The sequence below is a fragment of the Dendropsophus ebraccatus genome, chromosome 8 (assembly GCF_027789765.1).
Source record: "Dendropsophus ebraccatus isolate aDenEbr1 chromosome 8, aDenEbr1.pat, whole genome shotgun sequence".
NCBI lineage: Eukaryota > Metazoa > Chordata > Amphibia > Anura > Hylidae > Dendropsophus > Dendropsophus ebraccatus.
In genome coordinates this window covers 100,679,599-100,696,372 of record NC_091461.1, presented here as the reverse complement: position 1 = coordinate 100,696,372, position 16,774 = coordinate 100,679,599, and the positions used below count along the sequence as shown (strand labels likewise).

Below are 16,774 nucleotides of genomic sequence, written 5' to 3'. Positions count from 1 at the left end.
AAGGACCCTGCTCATTTTTCTTTATATCAGTATATCATATAGTATGAAATATTTGTGACCACTTATTTCCAGTACAATACTTTTCAATAGTTTCTCTTCTGTTTATTGGCCGGTGTGGTGTTGCACACAGGAGCAGGACCCCTCTTCACCTCTCCCACAGCCCCTCTACTATGACTGTCCATGGGACCCCCTCGGCCACCTCTCCTGCTCTTCCCCCACTTCCTCTGGGCTATGACACAATGTAATCAGTTCTTTCTCTTGTGTTTAAATGGTTAATTGTGTTTGGGTAAGGAGGGGGGAGACCACCCAGCTAGTTACAAATTGGGAGGGTGCAGAGAACAGAGAGGAGAAAAGAGACAGGACAGAGGGCAAGCTAATTGTTCATTTATTCCATGTTGTATAATGTGTTTGGATATTCTCTGCCCCCCCTGAGCTGCACATCCCACCAAGGTGCACTCCATTATTATTACAGTAGCCGGCGGCTCTGGCAGTGAAGGGGTGCAGTGCTGGGATGACATGTGAGGAGGGTGCGGTGTGCAGCGTGGGTGGTCAGGGCCTGATAGCCGCTCTCTGTGGGGCTGAGGTGCCCAAGGGCAGAGGAAGGTGAGGTCTCATAGCAGCTGGGTGTCCTGGTACAGTTGTGCCCAGGGAGGCTGGCAGCAGTAAGAGAGGGCACAATGGGCATGGGGGGGGGGGGTTAGACACATAGGCACAGGCAGGTTTTATAGAATGTGACCCATCTCAGTGGAGACCCTCTAAGAATGTATTTGGCTGGAGAGATGCTGCAGCCCTCATGCAGGGGGTACATGGCTTTATAGGGACATAAAGGAACTGGCAGGTTTGGATGATGGGGGCAGTAAGTGTTCTGACAAGTAGTTACCACCATGGGAAGCAGCTGCTGTCTGGCTAAGACTATTTAACAGGGTTGAGCATGAAGTAGTCTGGCAGGGGCTTTTTCCCTCTGCCCACTGTAACTGCAGAGATAAGTTTCTTTTCAGTTTTTTAGGCTCAGATGTAAACACAGTATAGCCGCTTAGGGCCCTATTACACGGGACGATTATCGTTCGAAAAATTGTTTTATCGTTCGTATTTAAATAATAACCGTTCTGTGTAATTGGCAACGATTGAAAAATTGTTCATATATCATTGATCGTTGATTTAGATCTGAAACTAAAATTATCGTTAATCGTTCGCTGTAATTCCACATTCGTTCGCTCAAGTTCCGCATTTTTTTCACTAATCGTTCAGTGTAATTGCACATTGTTCATTGTTTTGCTGGGATCAGAAGGAATAAACGATCATAGTAATAATCGCAATAACGATCGTAGTAACAATTTTATCTAGCCATTATCACTCGGTGTAATATGGTGAACAATTTCAGGTTAACGATAAACAATCTCGTTTGTGATCGTTTATCATTAGTCGTTAATCCTTAAAAATCGCTCCTTGTAATAGGACCCTTAGACCCATATATAACACCAGGGCAACTGCCTAGAGTGGAAACTCGGAGGGGGAGGCAGCTTGTGCCTAACCAAAAAAAAACAAATTTTTTTCTGCCTTCTCCTTAATAATTTTATGAGGCGCAGTCCTTCAAGTACTTGTTGGGGGGTTATGAGGTTGAAACTCCTCCTGTGCGCCATTATTTCACATTTTCTCCCTGTTTCTTTCCTGCCTTTTATCACAACACTAACCATGCAAGTCACCTAATCGCACCCTAAAGGCATGAGACGGCTATGGGCCCCCATATAGCACCCTACATTGCCCTGATATTAGGCTCGCCTACTTCATGGCGGTCAGTGATGTATGAATTATTAGGAGCCGTTTGCAGCTCCAATTGGTGATCTTAGGGCAACATAGTTTTGCAATACCCCAAGGGCTACAGCATGGAAACTAAAAGTTCCAAGATGCCTTCATAAACAGGTTATCAAAAAGAAGTTTTAGTTCTACATTGGTAGTATGGCTACAGTTCATCCTGGACAAATCTGCACAGGAGTTTCCCTAACCTGGGGGCTGTAATATCGGTTACTGCTAAATTAAGGTGGATGATCACAGTGCACAGTGTCAATAACAGATATCAGGATGTAGTAACAAGTGACGGCTCCTCGGGGGAATCACAGTACAACGTGGAGGAGGAGCTTCATGTTGAGGTGGGCGGGGCCTGGATTTGAAAGCACTGCAAGGAGCAGGCAGATAAGGTGAGAAGGGGCCTGGTGATGGCAGTGGATACACTGCGTTTTTGCAATCCGTTTTTCCATTGACTTCCACTGTAAAAAAACGGATCTGTTTTTTTTTTTTACGGACACAAAAATAGTGTCAGCTACATTTTTGTGTCCGTCAAGAAAAAAAGGATGCATCCGTTTTTTTTGCAAAAAAACTGATGAAAAACCGGATTGCAAAAATGCAGTGTGAACCTAGCCTAACTTTATTTTTTTTTTCAACTTTACTAAGTAACTGTATGGCAGCATCATTCATGTTTGCAAGGTGGTGATGTTATTTGTTTGTGACGTATGGCTAAATATTTTATGTTTATAAAGTAGTGATAAAGTGGCCATTTTTTACTTTAAGGTAGTAGTCCTATTTATTAGTACTATATGGTAACATTTTTTTATCTTTATAAGGTAGTGATGTTACATATCAGTACTGTACTGGCATTATGTGTGTTATTTTAAGTTCTGTATGTCAGCATATTTTATGCTTATATGGTAGCGACATTATTTATTGGTACAATTTATTGGCAACATTAGGAGTGCAAGTTAATTAATATTATGTGCTCAACTATAAGATAACGGCTATGCGAGTCCAGCTGTATTATAGTGTATGTGCACATGCTTATACACTATGCCATGGCCCATTTCCTTTCACATAATGTTAATAAGCCCCTGGATGCCCCCTAACTTAAGGTGTCCTAGAGTTTTACGAGTCATATGACTTGAGATCAGAAGGAGCAAGGGGCGTTGGGGTAAATGAGAGTAGTTGCCTGACCTATTGCTTGTATCCTCAGGGTTCAGGGATCTGACTATGTAGGTGTCAGGGGTTACTGTGGCTCTGGAATCAGGAGAATGAACTGAGGAATAGGCCCCTCCTACATATGGAGGTCTTCTGAAGCTGCGAGAAAGGAGGGAAAGACTATATTTTATATTTAAGGGACAGAAGCTTGTCTATTACAATAGAGCCGAGTTCATATCAAACCAGTAAACATTCTTCAGAAAGTTAGGTTAAGAACTTTCTCATCCTGCACAAACAACATGGCCGCAATATGGCTCTTACACTCAGCTTTTCCAGAGGCCTGAACAGGACATCATGTAAGTCATGAAACATGAGTAAATGTAAATTCTGAAGCTGTCCTCTGCCGAAACGTTATATTTTATTCTGTTCTACTTATTTCTTAGTCTATCTATTCCTGGGAAAGCTGGGTGAAAATCACTATGGATGCCAGCACATGAATTTAGAAAGTAACCACCCAGCTTTCCCAGATATATGAATGGCAAATATTCCCAGTTATGGACGTATGTAAATGAGCCAATTGCAGCCATATTGGTTGCCACTCTACTTTTCAAGAAACCGATAAATACAATTCTTGACATTTTCCTCTAATGCTTTAGCACTTACAGGTAAACCCCAGTAACACTGGTTTCGGTGTCTACGCCTGGGCTGTCCATGCTCCCCCGAACGCCCCGTGTAGGCAGATTCACTGGGCTCAGTGTTGGCAAACATGGCGTTAGGTTATTTTGTAACTTTTCTCTGAGAAATAACACAACGGGCCGCTTCTCTCCTGGGCGAAATAAAGGACTGCGAAGGCTACAAACAGCCCCCTTACTGCCACCTGCTACCCCTGCCCTCCCCCCGTCCCGGCCCCTCCACCGAGACACAAAACAAAACAAAAAGCAACAACAAAAGACCCCCAAAACCTTAAAGGAGCCATTCATCTGAGCCACAAAAGAGGGACGTAATACGTTATTATAATTAGTCTTGGGTGGTACAACTTGCAGCTTTAACCCCTTCTTTGCCGGGGCCCGGATGCTGTGCTCAGTGACACTATACCTTGCAACTGTGCAGCGAGACATCCCATGGTCCATTATACAGTAATATGGTGATTCTATTGGTACAGTGCAACTTGGACTGCTACCTTGGCTTGTTTATACTCCCTGGATTTTGCGCTTCCATTCACTGCAATGTCAGAGACTTCACCTTGACACTGAAATAAACCATGGCCGCACGTGCAACTTTCATGACTGTGAATCACATGACAGGTTTGACTTAACAAGACCAGGTATAAAGGAAGACTAGTGTGACAGCTGGGACAGGAATACAGTACATAAAGCACGCGTGTGTTCTGCACACATACAATTTACATGGAATTCTCATACAATGGGATCCCCTTGATCTCAAGAAAAGGGGGTCCTCAGCCCCTTTCCCCAGTGAATCTAGTAGCAGCATGCACGTGTGACCACCACTCTATTCCAGTGTATTTACAACTTTCTAATACACTATTATACACGTTATAATTCTTTACCATTATCCAAATTTTTGCTTGCTGTCAGTGAAAGGGAATATCCATCAGGGGTGTCAAACTCAGGCCCTTTAACTGTTGCAAAACTACAATTCCCATCATGCCTAGACAGTCAAAGCTTTAGCTCTGGCTGTCCAGGCATGATGGGAATTGTAGTTTTGTTACAGCTGGAGGGCCGCAGTTTGACACCTGTGCATTAGATGGTTGGTTGCGCCGGGGGGTTCAAATGCCATTTGAAGTGTATGACCAGCTTTAGTCCTAGGAACTGTATTCAGTCTGTGAGATAACTAACCTGAGCTTCAACCTGATACATTGTAGCAAAAAATCAGCACAGGAGAGGTGTTTCTGCTTCTGTGTGAATTGTCTAGACTCCATACAATTTGTATCCCTTAGGTCGCCGCTCAGTCTGTACTACAAGAACGTGACTTTGAGTGATATGTCACTCAGAGTCTATGAGGAGAGTTCATAAAAGGACAAACCAATGATCCTGCCTCTAAAAAACAGTAATGGAAATATCAATTATGTCACAACAAAATACATGCCCAGAGCTATTGTATACTGAAAAATTGCGCAGGCTGGTGACCATGTGTGGGTGCATTTTATGTTCTGTTTGGCACAGAAATCTATAGAAAAATGGGATAGGAAACCTTGGGATCATGTGTAACATGTGGCTGCAGAGGTAACAAGTAAATGCAAGGGATTAGTGATGTCAAAAACAAGAATTTTGAGTTCAATACCGTCAACAATTTTTATATTTTAATAAGGCCCCACTCCCAGACTGAGGATATAATGCCCCCAGACTGTGGATATAATGCCTCTGCCCTAGACTGAGGATATAATGCCCCCAGACTGTGGATATAATGCCTCTGCCCTAGACTGAGGATATAATGCCCCCAGACTGTGGATATAATGCCTCTGCCCTAGACTGAGGATATAATGCCCCCAGACTATGGATATAATGCCCTTGCCCCAGACTGAGGATATAATGCCCCCAGACTGCAGATTTAATGCCCCTCCCCAGACTGTGGATTTTATCTTTCGGCCTGTGTGGTGTGAGGGATCTTATTTTGCGCCATGATCTGTAGTTTTTATTAATATTATGTTTGTATATAGGCGACAATGACACCTATAGTATGACAGACACAGTGGTTAGACACTCATAACAATGCATATGGCATAATATTGTAACCCAAGGCTGGTCTAATAAACCTATGGTGGTGGTGGGGGAAGAAGTCATATTCTTACCTGACTTAATAAACTAAATGCAAATAGTCCAATAGTGGTCTTTCTGAGCCCCTCACCCTGTCTGTTAGCAGCCATATACATCCTTTATGTTCCAGGGCTGATAACCGTGATGCAAATGAGGATCTGCTCTACGGCCATTAGGCTGGGGCTGTATGGCTATGACGCAGATTATATGGTCAAACATGTTGTGCTACATAGCATCCAAAGGTGAATATGGTCGCGCTGCAGCACCTAATTTTGCGTTTACATGAAGCGATAATTCGTCCAATCGATCTTTACCGATTTTAAAGCAAAGATTTGGTTTTTATAACAATCAGCATTTAGACAAATAAATCGTTAGAAAAATCGCTTGAAAATTCGTAAGAAAAATCGTTATTGCGATCATTTTTAAGATCGCTTAGGCCCATCTTTCACATAGGGTGAATCTGTGAAAGACCGTTTACACGAAGCGATCTGCGAATTTTTAGCGAACGGTGATTTCAGAACATGTTAAAAGATCAAAATGAACGATTTCTCGGTCGTCTCTTAATCGTTTGCTGTGTTTACACAGAACGATTATCGCTCAAACGCGATCGTTATTGCGAAAATTCGAATGATATTTGTTCTGTGTAAACGCAGCATTAGTTGCAGCAACGGTGATCTAAAATCCATCCTGAAATCTCATCTTAAGTGGCACCATGTGACAACATTCATTTTTATAATGCGCTGCAGTGTAGCCCTATAAACACCACTCCAAACTTCACAGTGATGAACTGTTGATGCAATTTTAACAAATTTGGTCCCTACCTCCTGCCAGCAGGAGCAGCAGATCCGGGCATCCACCAGAAGCTGCAATCTGGGAATATAAGCCTATAACCTATAAAAAGAAACAGAGAATATGGATCAGTAAACTTGTCAACCATGATAGTCCTCACAAGCTCCACCCGCTCTACAATGATCTTAACAACTTGTCATGGGAATCAGTCTGCAGGCTCCTCTTTGGGGTGTCCCCTCCTGCACCCCATTATCTCTCTGGATAGCATTGTCTGTATTTATTTTCATAGACAGTCGCCCAGAATTCCCCTTCGGGAAATGGGACCCGGTGGTCACTGAAGCGGCTGACCCTTGTGACCTGTAATTATGGACATTACTGACCTCCTGACCGCCACACACTCCCGCAGTCAGACACATGGACAGCAGGCTTGGGGTCCCACAGAGGGTGGGGGTCTATAGGGATATTATTAAGAACCAAGATGGAGCACTGACATTAGGGAGGCATAAGGCAGATATATCATTTACATCACAACTTATACTCCAGTCACCTCCAGAGCTGCACTCACAGCAATGCTTGTTATTTTAGATTGCACCTACTTCAGCAGAGAGCATAGTGTATGCAATAAACACTACACCGTGAAAAACCAACAGGTGGCAGCAGTGAGATGGGACTGCTGAGATCTGGTACTCAAACAGCAAATGCAGCTCTGGTTGTGACTGGAGCATGAAACCAGATCACTGCGGGTGAATCCAGACAAAGCAGGAACAGAGTATAAAGCAGGGAGGTTACAGGAGCAAGACGAGATGGAAGGAACAATACACAGTGATGGAAGAAAGAATAATACCAACATAACGTCTGCTGTGTATCCAAGCCTATCATGTGTGATACTGTCTGCTGAACCAATGTATCTAATCTTAATACCTTTGGTACTGTCGGCTCAGCTAATGTATCAAGTTGTTGTATCTATATCATGTGTGATGTTGGCTGAGCTAATTTATGTAATCCATTCATGTGTGATATTATGTTATGTGTGATACTGACTGCTCCACTGCTATATCTCATCCCTCTATGTGTGATACTGACTGCTCCCCTGCTATATATCTCATCCTTCTATGTGTGATACTGACTGCTCCCCTGCTATATATCTCATCCTTCTATGTGTGATACTGACTGCTCCCCTGCTATATCCCATCCTTCTATGTGTGATACTGACTGCTCCACTGCTATATATCTCATCCTTCTATGTGTGATACTGAATGCTCCCCTGCTATATATCTCATCCTTCTATGTGTGATACTGACTGCTCCCCTGCTATATCCCATCCTTCTATGTGTGATACTGACTGCTCCACTGCTATATATCTCATCCTTCTATGTGTGATACTGAATGCTCCCCTGCTATATATCTCATCCTTCTATGTGTGATACTGACTGCTACCCTGCTATATCCCATCCTTCTATGTGTGATACTGACTGCTCCCCTGCTATATCCTATCCTTCTATGTGTGATACTGACTGCTCCCCTGCTATATCCCATCCTTCTACGTGTGATACTGACTGCTCCCCTGCTATATATCTCATCCTTCTACGTGTGATACTGACTGCTCCCCTGCTATATATCTCATCCTTCTATGTGTGATACTGACTGCTCCACTGCTATATCCCATCCTTCTATGTGTGATACTGACTGCTCCACTGCTATATCCCATCCTTCTATGTGTGATACTGACTGCTCCCCTGCTATATATCTCATCCTTCTATGTGTGATACTTACTGCTACCCTGCTATATATCTCATCCTTCTATGTGTGATACTGACTGCTCCACTGCTATATCCCATCCTTCTATGTGTGATACTTACTGCTACCCTGCTATATATCTCATCCTTCTATGTGTGATACTTACTGCTACCCTGCTATATATCTCATCCTTCTATGTGTGATACTTACTGCTACCCTGCTATATATCTCATCCTTCTATGTGTGATACTGACTGCTCCCCTGCTATACCCCATCCTTCTATGTGTGATACTGACTGCTACCCTGCTATATCCCATCCTTCTATGTGTGATACTTACTGCTCCACTGCTATATATCTTATCCTTCTATGTGTGATACTGACTGCTACCCTGCTATATATCTCATCCTTCTATGTGTGATACTTACTGCTACCTTGTCAATTTAGTCTCCTGAGCTCTGTATCCAAGCCTACCCCATGTAAAACTCTCTACTAAAACTGCTTCTATTCTGATCATGTGTGATACTGTTTGCTGAACTGTGTATCCAAGCCTACCATGTTATACTGCTGTATCTAATCCTATATTCTGTGAAACTATCCACTAACCTTTGTATCCAAGCCCACCATGTTACACTCTCTACTCAGCTACTGTTTCTAATCCTATCATGTGTGATGCTGTCTGCCAGGCTGTTGTATCTAAGCATATCATGTGAGATACTGTTTGCTGTATCTAAGCCTATGACAGGTGACACAGTGACAGAGAACATAGACTTTTTAGGCCGTGTTCACACGATCTATCAAACGGTTTGTTCACACAGGCAGTTTTAGCTAGAAACCTTCTCCAATTGATTTCAATAGGCGATACTAAAATGAAACGCACAAGAAGAGAAGCGACGTGAATTCGGTTCCACTTGGAAATTCACATTGAAATAATTGAAAAATGCATCGATTCCACTCTGATTTTCAGTTGTTTTTTCCCAAGTAGTTTCTGCTGGTGTGAACATGCCCTCAGCTTCCACATATTGTCTGAATATCTGTGTGCAGCGGTGAAGGAGTTAAGGTCGTCTCCCCGGCCTGGAGCCCTCTGTAAATAAGCTATGCCCTCTCCTGGTGTCTTTGGTATATTTGTCTTTCTATCATTCTGGATCTGTGTCTGTGTAAATAAATGCACCCCCCTCTATGGTTGGGTGCAATCTACCCCGAGTGGCCCCCATGTGGGGCCGGCAGCTTCAGGGCCATGTGGAACAGTTCTGCTCAGAGCTGGTCACCCAGGCGTGTTTATATAGAGGCTGGCAGCCTCCGATGAAGACCTCCCTCAGTTTGTTAAGGTTCCTGTCTGCCTCTCATCCCTCCACCAGCGTTCATACACGTCCTGCACACTGTGCCAGATGGGGCCCATCTTCAGCAAGGAACACCTCCTGCTGCGGGCCCCGTCTACCTTCAAATCCAAGAAGACACCTATCATTTGTCATAGCGACTAAAGTTTTCATTTTTGGGGGGTCCGGGTGCTCCAGCCCCCACTGATTACTAAAAGAAAAGGGGTTCAAGCCTTCTATATGCTTGTGTTACCAATTTATAAAGAGTCTTAGTGCTTCTGCCCCATTGTCTTAATACAGACGTGTTTCCAGCTAATCCTCTGTCGGCTTCCACCAGTCTCTACCAATATCAGACCTACATATAAATCTGATCTTCAAAGTCTAAATAACGGTGGGTCCTTGCTCCATTGATAAGCATAGTGTCAGATCTGACTCTGAAATCCCAATAGTAAGGGGTCACCTTATCAGACCAGAACATTCTACCTCAACACAGAACAGAACAGGTCCAGCTGGTAATTTTGGTATTTGTAGTTCTAGTCCATGAAGTGCCAAGTCAGGAGTGCTGCAGTACCGGCGCTGATCAACAGGGGCAGATATTATGCAAGGTGGCAATGCACTCTACTAAGTGGCTTTGCAGCATTTCCAAAATTACAACTTGACAGCATGCTGGGAGTTGTAGCTTTGCAACAGCTAGAGCTACGGGTTGGGGAAAGCTTCTCTGTGGGGATGTGCAAGAGCTCTCTTCCCTGTCAGGCCGTCCATATGATGGAGGACGTGATCCATCAGAATGGGCGCCTTCCATCGCTTCATGCTCCAGTTCTGATGTACACATTTTTATGAGTGGACAGGGATCACATGGGCTCTCTGACCCGTCTACAGGGCCCCATACACAGAAAGCTGCCAGGTCTTCTGAGATCTGACTTCTTTCTGTCATAGTCATAGCCAGCAGGATGTTTTTTTAGCAGTTTGCTCTATGGCAGCTTCTCCTTGGGATCTGGCTAGCAGGCAAGTAGGGATCAGCGAATTTACAGTAATAACTAAGCAAATCGTTTTGTTATCTTAACTCACTGCCACTCTGTGGGTGCCGCTCCTGAGTTCCGGGAAAAGCTGGATCCAGTCCTGGGAAACTTTTCCCAGTTTCTTAGGGCTGGATCCTGCTTTTCCCGGCACCTAGAGTAGCATTGAGTTTAAAGGCAGCAGGCTGATAAGGCGAATGCCAGGATAACAAAGCAATTCATTTAGTTATTACTGTAAATTCTCTCATCCGTAGACTTAAAGGGGTTGTCCAGCGAAAATCTTTTTGTTTCAAATCAACTGATATCAAACAGTTATATATATTTATAATTTACTTCTATTAAAAAATCTCAAGTCTTCCCATACTTATTAGCTGCTGTATGTCATGCAGGAAATGTTTTATTTTCAATCTGACACAGTGCTCTCTGCTGACATCTCTGGCCGAGACTGTCTCGGTCTTCTATGAATCCCCATAGAAAACCTCTCCTGCTCTGGACACTTCCTGTCTCGGCCAGAGATGTCAGTAGAGAGCACTGTGTCAGATTGAAAATAAAACATTTCCTGCAGGACATATAGTAGCTGATAAGTATGGGAAGACATGAGATTTTTTTTATAGGAGTAAATTACAAATCTATATAACTTTCTGACACTAGTTTATTTAAAAGAAAAAGATTTTTGCTGGACAACCCCTTTAACCCCCACTCCTACTGAGCCTAGGCCCCCAAACACATCCATAAAGAGTCATTTGATGCTCTGATTTGAATAGAGCCCTGCTGCAGGGCTGGCGTAAGCACAGGGCTTACCCGGGTAAGGGCCGGGGCCCACAGTGCCTGTAGCGGCCCAGAAAGGGATAGGAGCCCAATGATCTAAAATTCAGCCTTCTCACTGTACTGCAGGGTAAGTGGGCTGAACATCAGAAGACAGAGAAGGCGCAGGTCCTGCACGGAGAAAAGGGTGAAGGACATGATCACATGACCGTCAGGTCCTCAACCTTACAGTGTTGAGAGAATTTTACTATACAGTGGTACTTTGGTTTAAGAGTAACTTGGATTGAGAGCGTTTTGCAAGAACTCGGAGTTTTTCAAATTTGTGACTTTGTTTAAGAGCTCCCTGTACTGGGTGGAAGGGGAATGGTCTGCATAGCGAGGTCTACAGCACTGTACTCTGACCCAGGAAGTCTCCCTCACCTTCCAAATCATGGCAGATCCACTTTAGGCTGGGGCTTGCATCAGGGGACAGGACTGTGTAGGTATTCTCATGTATGTGCCCACATCTGCCCTGCTCATTCCTTCATGCTCCCTGCAGTCTCTGTCAGCCATTGTGTTTCCCACCCTCTCCATTCCTGCTATAATGTGCCTGCACTCACACTCAGCTATACACACTGCTGCTATAATGTGCCTGCACTCATACTCAGCTATACACACTGCGGCAGTTTTTTCAGTTTTATGCACTTACTATACATTATACACTACATGCTGATTGCTATACTGTAAAGTAACTTATAATATAACATCCAGCTTGTTTGTTTCATTTGTTTTACCTGTTATTCAGAATTTAAAAAAATCATTATTTTTGGGGTGTGGAACTATTTGTCTGCATTTCAATGATTTGCTATGGGAAAATCTGCTTTGGTTTAAGAGTGGATTTGGATTACAAGCGCCGTCCCGGAACAAATTATGCTCGTAATCCAAGGCACCACTGTATATCCTATTAATTCCAGGTGTATGTTGCATAGATAAGGTATTATACATTTGTTTCTATGGAATATACGCTCATTCCACTATGCATTACAGACATATCCTTTTCATTCCAGGTCTATCTAACTTCTGAAACCAATTAAAACCTTATTTTATATCTTTCCCCAATGGAAATAATGTTCATTCTTTTTCGTCATTCTTTTTGTTCATGCTTTTTAGTATGCCCCACCAGGAAGATGGAGAATACTGAGCTGTAAGTGCTGTGTGTGTCTGTCAGTCAGTAAGTGTCTGTGACAGTGTAGTCTGTGTGTGTCAGTAATGTCTTTGTCAGTGTGTGTGTCAGTAATGTCTGTGTCAGTAAGGGCCCTATTACATGGGACGATAATCGGCCGAATCGGCCCTATCTGGCCGATTATCGTTCCGTGTATTTAACAGAACGATCAGCCGATGATCGTTGTCATCGGCTGATCGTTGATATAGGTTTGGACCTATGATTGTCGGGCACCGACCACGCATCGCTACGTGCAATAGCGGTGTGCGGCCGGCAGCTGACGATTAGCAAAGTGCATACATTACTTACCCATGGTCCAGGGCTCCTTCTGCAATCTGCCTCTCCCCGGGTCCCGCGCACTGCAGCTCCAGAGTGGCCTGGCTTAGCTGACCGGCCGCTCTGAAGCTGCAGCGCGTGGGACCCGGGGAGAAGTGGACCGCAAGAGGAGCCCTGGACCATGGATAGGTAATGTATGCAGTTTAAGCAAGGGCTGCAAGGACATTGGTAACGATGTTAAATGATTATCGGGCCGTGTAAAGGTGCGTTTACACGTAACGATTATCGTGCGAATTTGCGCGATAACGATCAAATTCGAACGATTATCGTACGTGTAAACGCAGCGAACGATCAAACGACGAACGAGAAATCGTTCATTTTGATCTTTCAACATGTTATCAAATCGTCATTCGCAAAAAATTCGCAGATCGTTCTGTGTGAACAGTCGTTTGCCGATTTAACCAATGTGTGAGATAGGCTTAAGCGATCGCAAAACGCTGATCGTTATGAAAAAAAAATCGTTACTACGACATCGTTAATCGTACGATCGGGCCAATTATTGTTTCGTGTAAACGCATCATAATAGGCCCAGTGAACGAGCGCCGATCTAGCAGATCGGCACTCGTTTTCAGTTATCATCGGGCCATGTAATAGGACCCTAAGGGGCCTATTCCAGGGAGCGATAATCGGCCGAATCGGCCGATTATCGCTCTGTGGAATAGAGAGAACGATCAGCCGATGATTGTGTTATCGGCTGATCACTCATTTAGGTTCAAACCTAAAATCATTGGTCTCCACCCGCACATCGCTACGTGGAATAGCGGGCACGGCAGGCGACCGACGATTTCAAAACATCATACATTACCTGTCCAGGCGCAGGTCTTCTCATTCTTCCGATCCCGCGCAGCAGCAGCAGCTTCGGAGCGGCCTGTCTGAGCTGACAGAGCGCTCAGCCAATCACTGGCCAGGACCACTGTGGCCAGTGATTGCCTGAGTGGTCTGTTAGTTCAGACAGGCCGCTCCGAAGCTGCAGCTGCGCACAGGATTGGGAGAACGAGAAGACCTGCGCCTGGACAGGTAATGTATGAAACAAGGGCTGCAAGGACATCGGTAACGATGTCCCTGCAGCCTTCGCTAACGATTGTCGGGCCGTGGAATAGGCCCAGTAAACGAGCGCCGATCTAGCAAATCGGCGCTCGTTTACATTGTTTATCGGGCCCCCATCGGCTGGTGGAATAGGACCCCAAGTCTGTGTCAGTGTAGTGTGTGTATCAGTAATGTCTGTGTGTCAGTAAGTGTGTGTTAGTAGGTGTGTGTCAGTCAGTGTCTGTGTCAGTAGGTGTGAGTCAGTCAGTGTCTGTGTCAGTAATAGTGTGTGTCAGACAGTGTCTGTGTCAGTAATGTGTGTCAGTAGGTGTGTCAGTGTCTGTGTCAGTAATGTGTGTCAGTCAGTGTCTGTGTCAGTAATAGTGTGTGTCAGACAGTGTCTGTGTCAGTTATGTGTGTCAGTCAGTGTCTGTGTCAGTAGGTGTGTGTCAGACAGTGTCTGTGTCAGTAATGTGTGTCAGTCAGTGTCTGTGTCAGTAATAGTGTATGTCAGACAGTGTCTGTCAGTAATGTGTGTCAGTCAGTCTCTGTGTCAGTTAGTGTGTGCCAGTCAGTGTCTGTGTCAGTAGGTGTGTGTCAGACAGTGTCTGTGTCAGTAATGTGTGTCAGTCTGTGTCTGTGTTAGTAGGTGTGTGTAAGACAGTGTCTGTGTCAGCAATGTGTCAGTCAGTGTCTGTGTCAGTAATAGTGTATGTCAGACAGTGTCTGTGTCAGTAATGTGTGTCAGTCAGTGTCTGTGTCAGTAGGTGTGTGTCAGTCAGTGTCTGTGTCAGTAGGTGTGTGTCAGACAGTGTCTGTGTCAGTAATGTGTGTCAGTCAGTGTCTGTGTCAGTAATAGTGTATGTCAGACAGTGTCTGTCAGTAATGTGTGTCAGTCAGTGTCTGTGTCAGTTAGTGTGTGTCAGTCAGTGTCTGTGTCAGTAGGTGTGTGTCAGACAGTGTCTGTGTCAGTAGGTGTGTGTCAGACAGTGTCTGTGTCAGTAATGTGTGTCAGTCTGTGTCTGTGTCAGTAATGTGTGTCAGTCAGTGTCTGTGTCAGTAATGTGTGTCAGTCAGTGTCTGTGTCAGTTAGTGTGTGTCAGTCAGTGTCTGTGTGTTCTCCGACCAGCTAAGTTGGAGGAGGGAAGGATCAGGCATGTTGGTCTCTTCTGCCTCATCCTCTCCCCATACAGAACACAGGAACATTTCTAAAATACAAGTGTATGGACCCCTGAATGTCAATGCTTTAAAGGTTGCGCCCAGAAGGAAAGTCACGTGACCAGAGCCAGAATGTGGCCAGGTTGTGTCATGTGTCATGTGTCATAACCACAAAACATCTGTATGATTCATGTACAAACATCCCCAGGTCTCTATCACACATCCCAGGCTTAGATACAGCAGCTCTGCAGACAGAATTACTAAGGAAAAGTATTAGATACACAGATACCTTAGATCGCACAATAACCTTAAATACAGACGCTCTGCAAACAGTAGCAAACGGGGTGGGGTTAGATACCCGGAACACATTACCTGTGACACCCAGATGTGCTCCGGGGGGGCGGGCCCGAGGCCTTGTTTACGAGTGTCCTTATATCAGGCGTTTACACAGTGTCTGTATCGTCCTTCACTTTTACCCGCGGGCGGCAGCTCAGTACCCCGGTACCCCGCACGCGCAGCTATCGCTGATTAGCTGTTATAACTGTCAATCATTTTATACTCGTCCCTTATTGCTTACAGCAGATGAGCGGGAGTCTCCCCTATTGGTTGCCTGATACGCGGGGGGTGTGGCCCGATGAGAATTGATAAGGCTGGCCTTTGTAGTACAGTGATTGTTATTTTATTAGCACAGGATTAAACTGTAAACTACCAATCCCATCATGCCTCACTCCTACGGACTTTATAGGAATTTACCTCAATCGTCCTTCTGTTTTTTCCCCCCCATGAAGCAGCTGAGGTAAGTGAGGAGACGGTCAGCGTGAACTGTGCTGTTCCTGGGTTTCTAAACCTGTCATAGATAATGCTGGACTACTGTATCTAATCCTCTCATGTGCGATACTGTGCCGAGGTGCTGTATCGCATCATGTGTACTAGTGTTTTATGGGCCACTATGTCTAATCCTAACGTGTGTGATACTGTCGACTGAGCTGCTGTATCTAATCCTGTTATGTGTTTCTGTCTGCTGAGTTTTTTCTTATGTAACTCGATGTTTCTATACTGTCTGGCAAGCTGTGGTATATAATCCTATGTGATACCGGCTGTATCTATATCTGTCATGTGGGATACAGTCTGCTACCTGTACCCAATACTGTAATATGTCATACTGTGCTGAGGTATCTAATCCTAGGTGTGATACTGTCCTGAGGTGCGGTATCTATATCTGTCATGTGGGATACAGTCTGCTACCTGTACCCAATACTGTAATATGTCATACTGTGCTGAGGTATCTAATCCTAGGTGTGATACTCTCCTGAGCTGCGGTATCTATATCTGTCATGTGGGATACAGTCTGTCCCTGTACCTAATACTGTAATATGTCATACTGTGCTGAGGTATCTAATCCTAGGTGTGATACTGTCCTGAGGTGCGGTATCTATATCTGTCATGTGGGATACAGTCTGCTACCTGTACCCAATACTGTAATATGTCATACTGTGCTGAGGTATCTAATCCTAGGTGTGATACTGTCCTGAGGTGCGGTATCTATATCTGTCATGTGGGATACAGTCTGTCCCTGTACATAATACTGTAATATGTCATACTGTGCTGAGGTATCTAATCCTAGGTGTGATACTGTCCTGAGGTGCGGTATCTATATCTGTCATGTGGGATACAGTCTGTCCCTGTACCTAATACTGTAATATGTCATACTG

The 16,774-nt window shown here is 44.5% G+C and overlaps 1 protein-coding gene across 1 annotated transcript in view; it reads right to left on the bottom strand.

Moving 5' to 3' along the window:
* Positions 1–15,533, bottom strand: part of UROD (uroporphyrinogen decarboxylase) — a 68,963-nt gene extending 53,430 nt beyond the window's left edge. Inside the window, exons 1-2 of the mRNA XM_069981236.1 lie at positions 15,435–15,533; positions 6,542–6,611 (exon numbers count right to left, since the gene is read on the bottom strand). Coding sequence (XP_069837337.1) covers positions 6,542–6,573 — 32 coding nt within the window. The 5' untranslated portion in view covers positions 6,574–6,611; positions 15,435–15,533. The remainder of the gene's footprint in view (positions 1–6,541; positions 6,612–15,434) is intronic.
* Between the last annotated feature and the right edge of the window lie 1,241 nt (positions 15,534–16,774).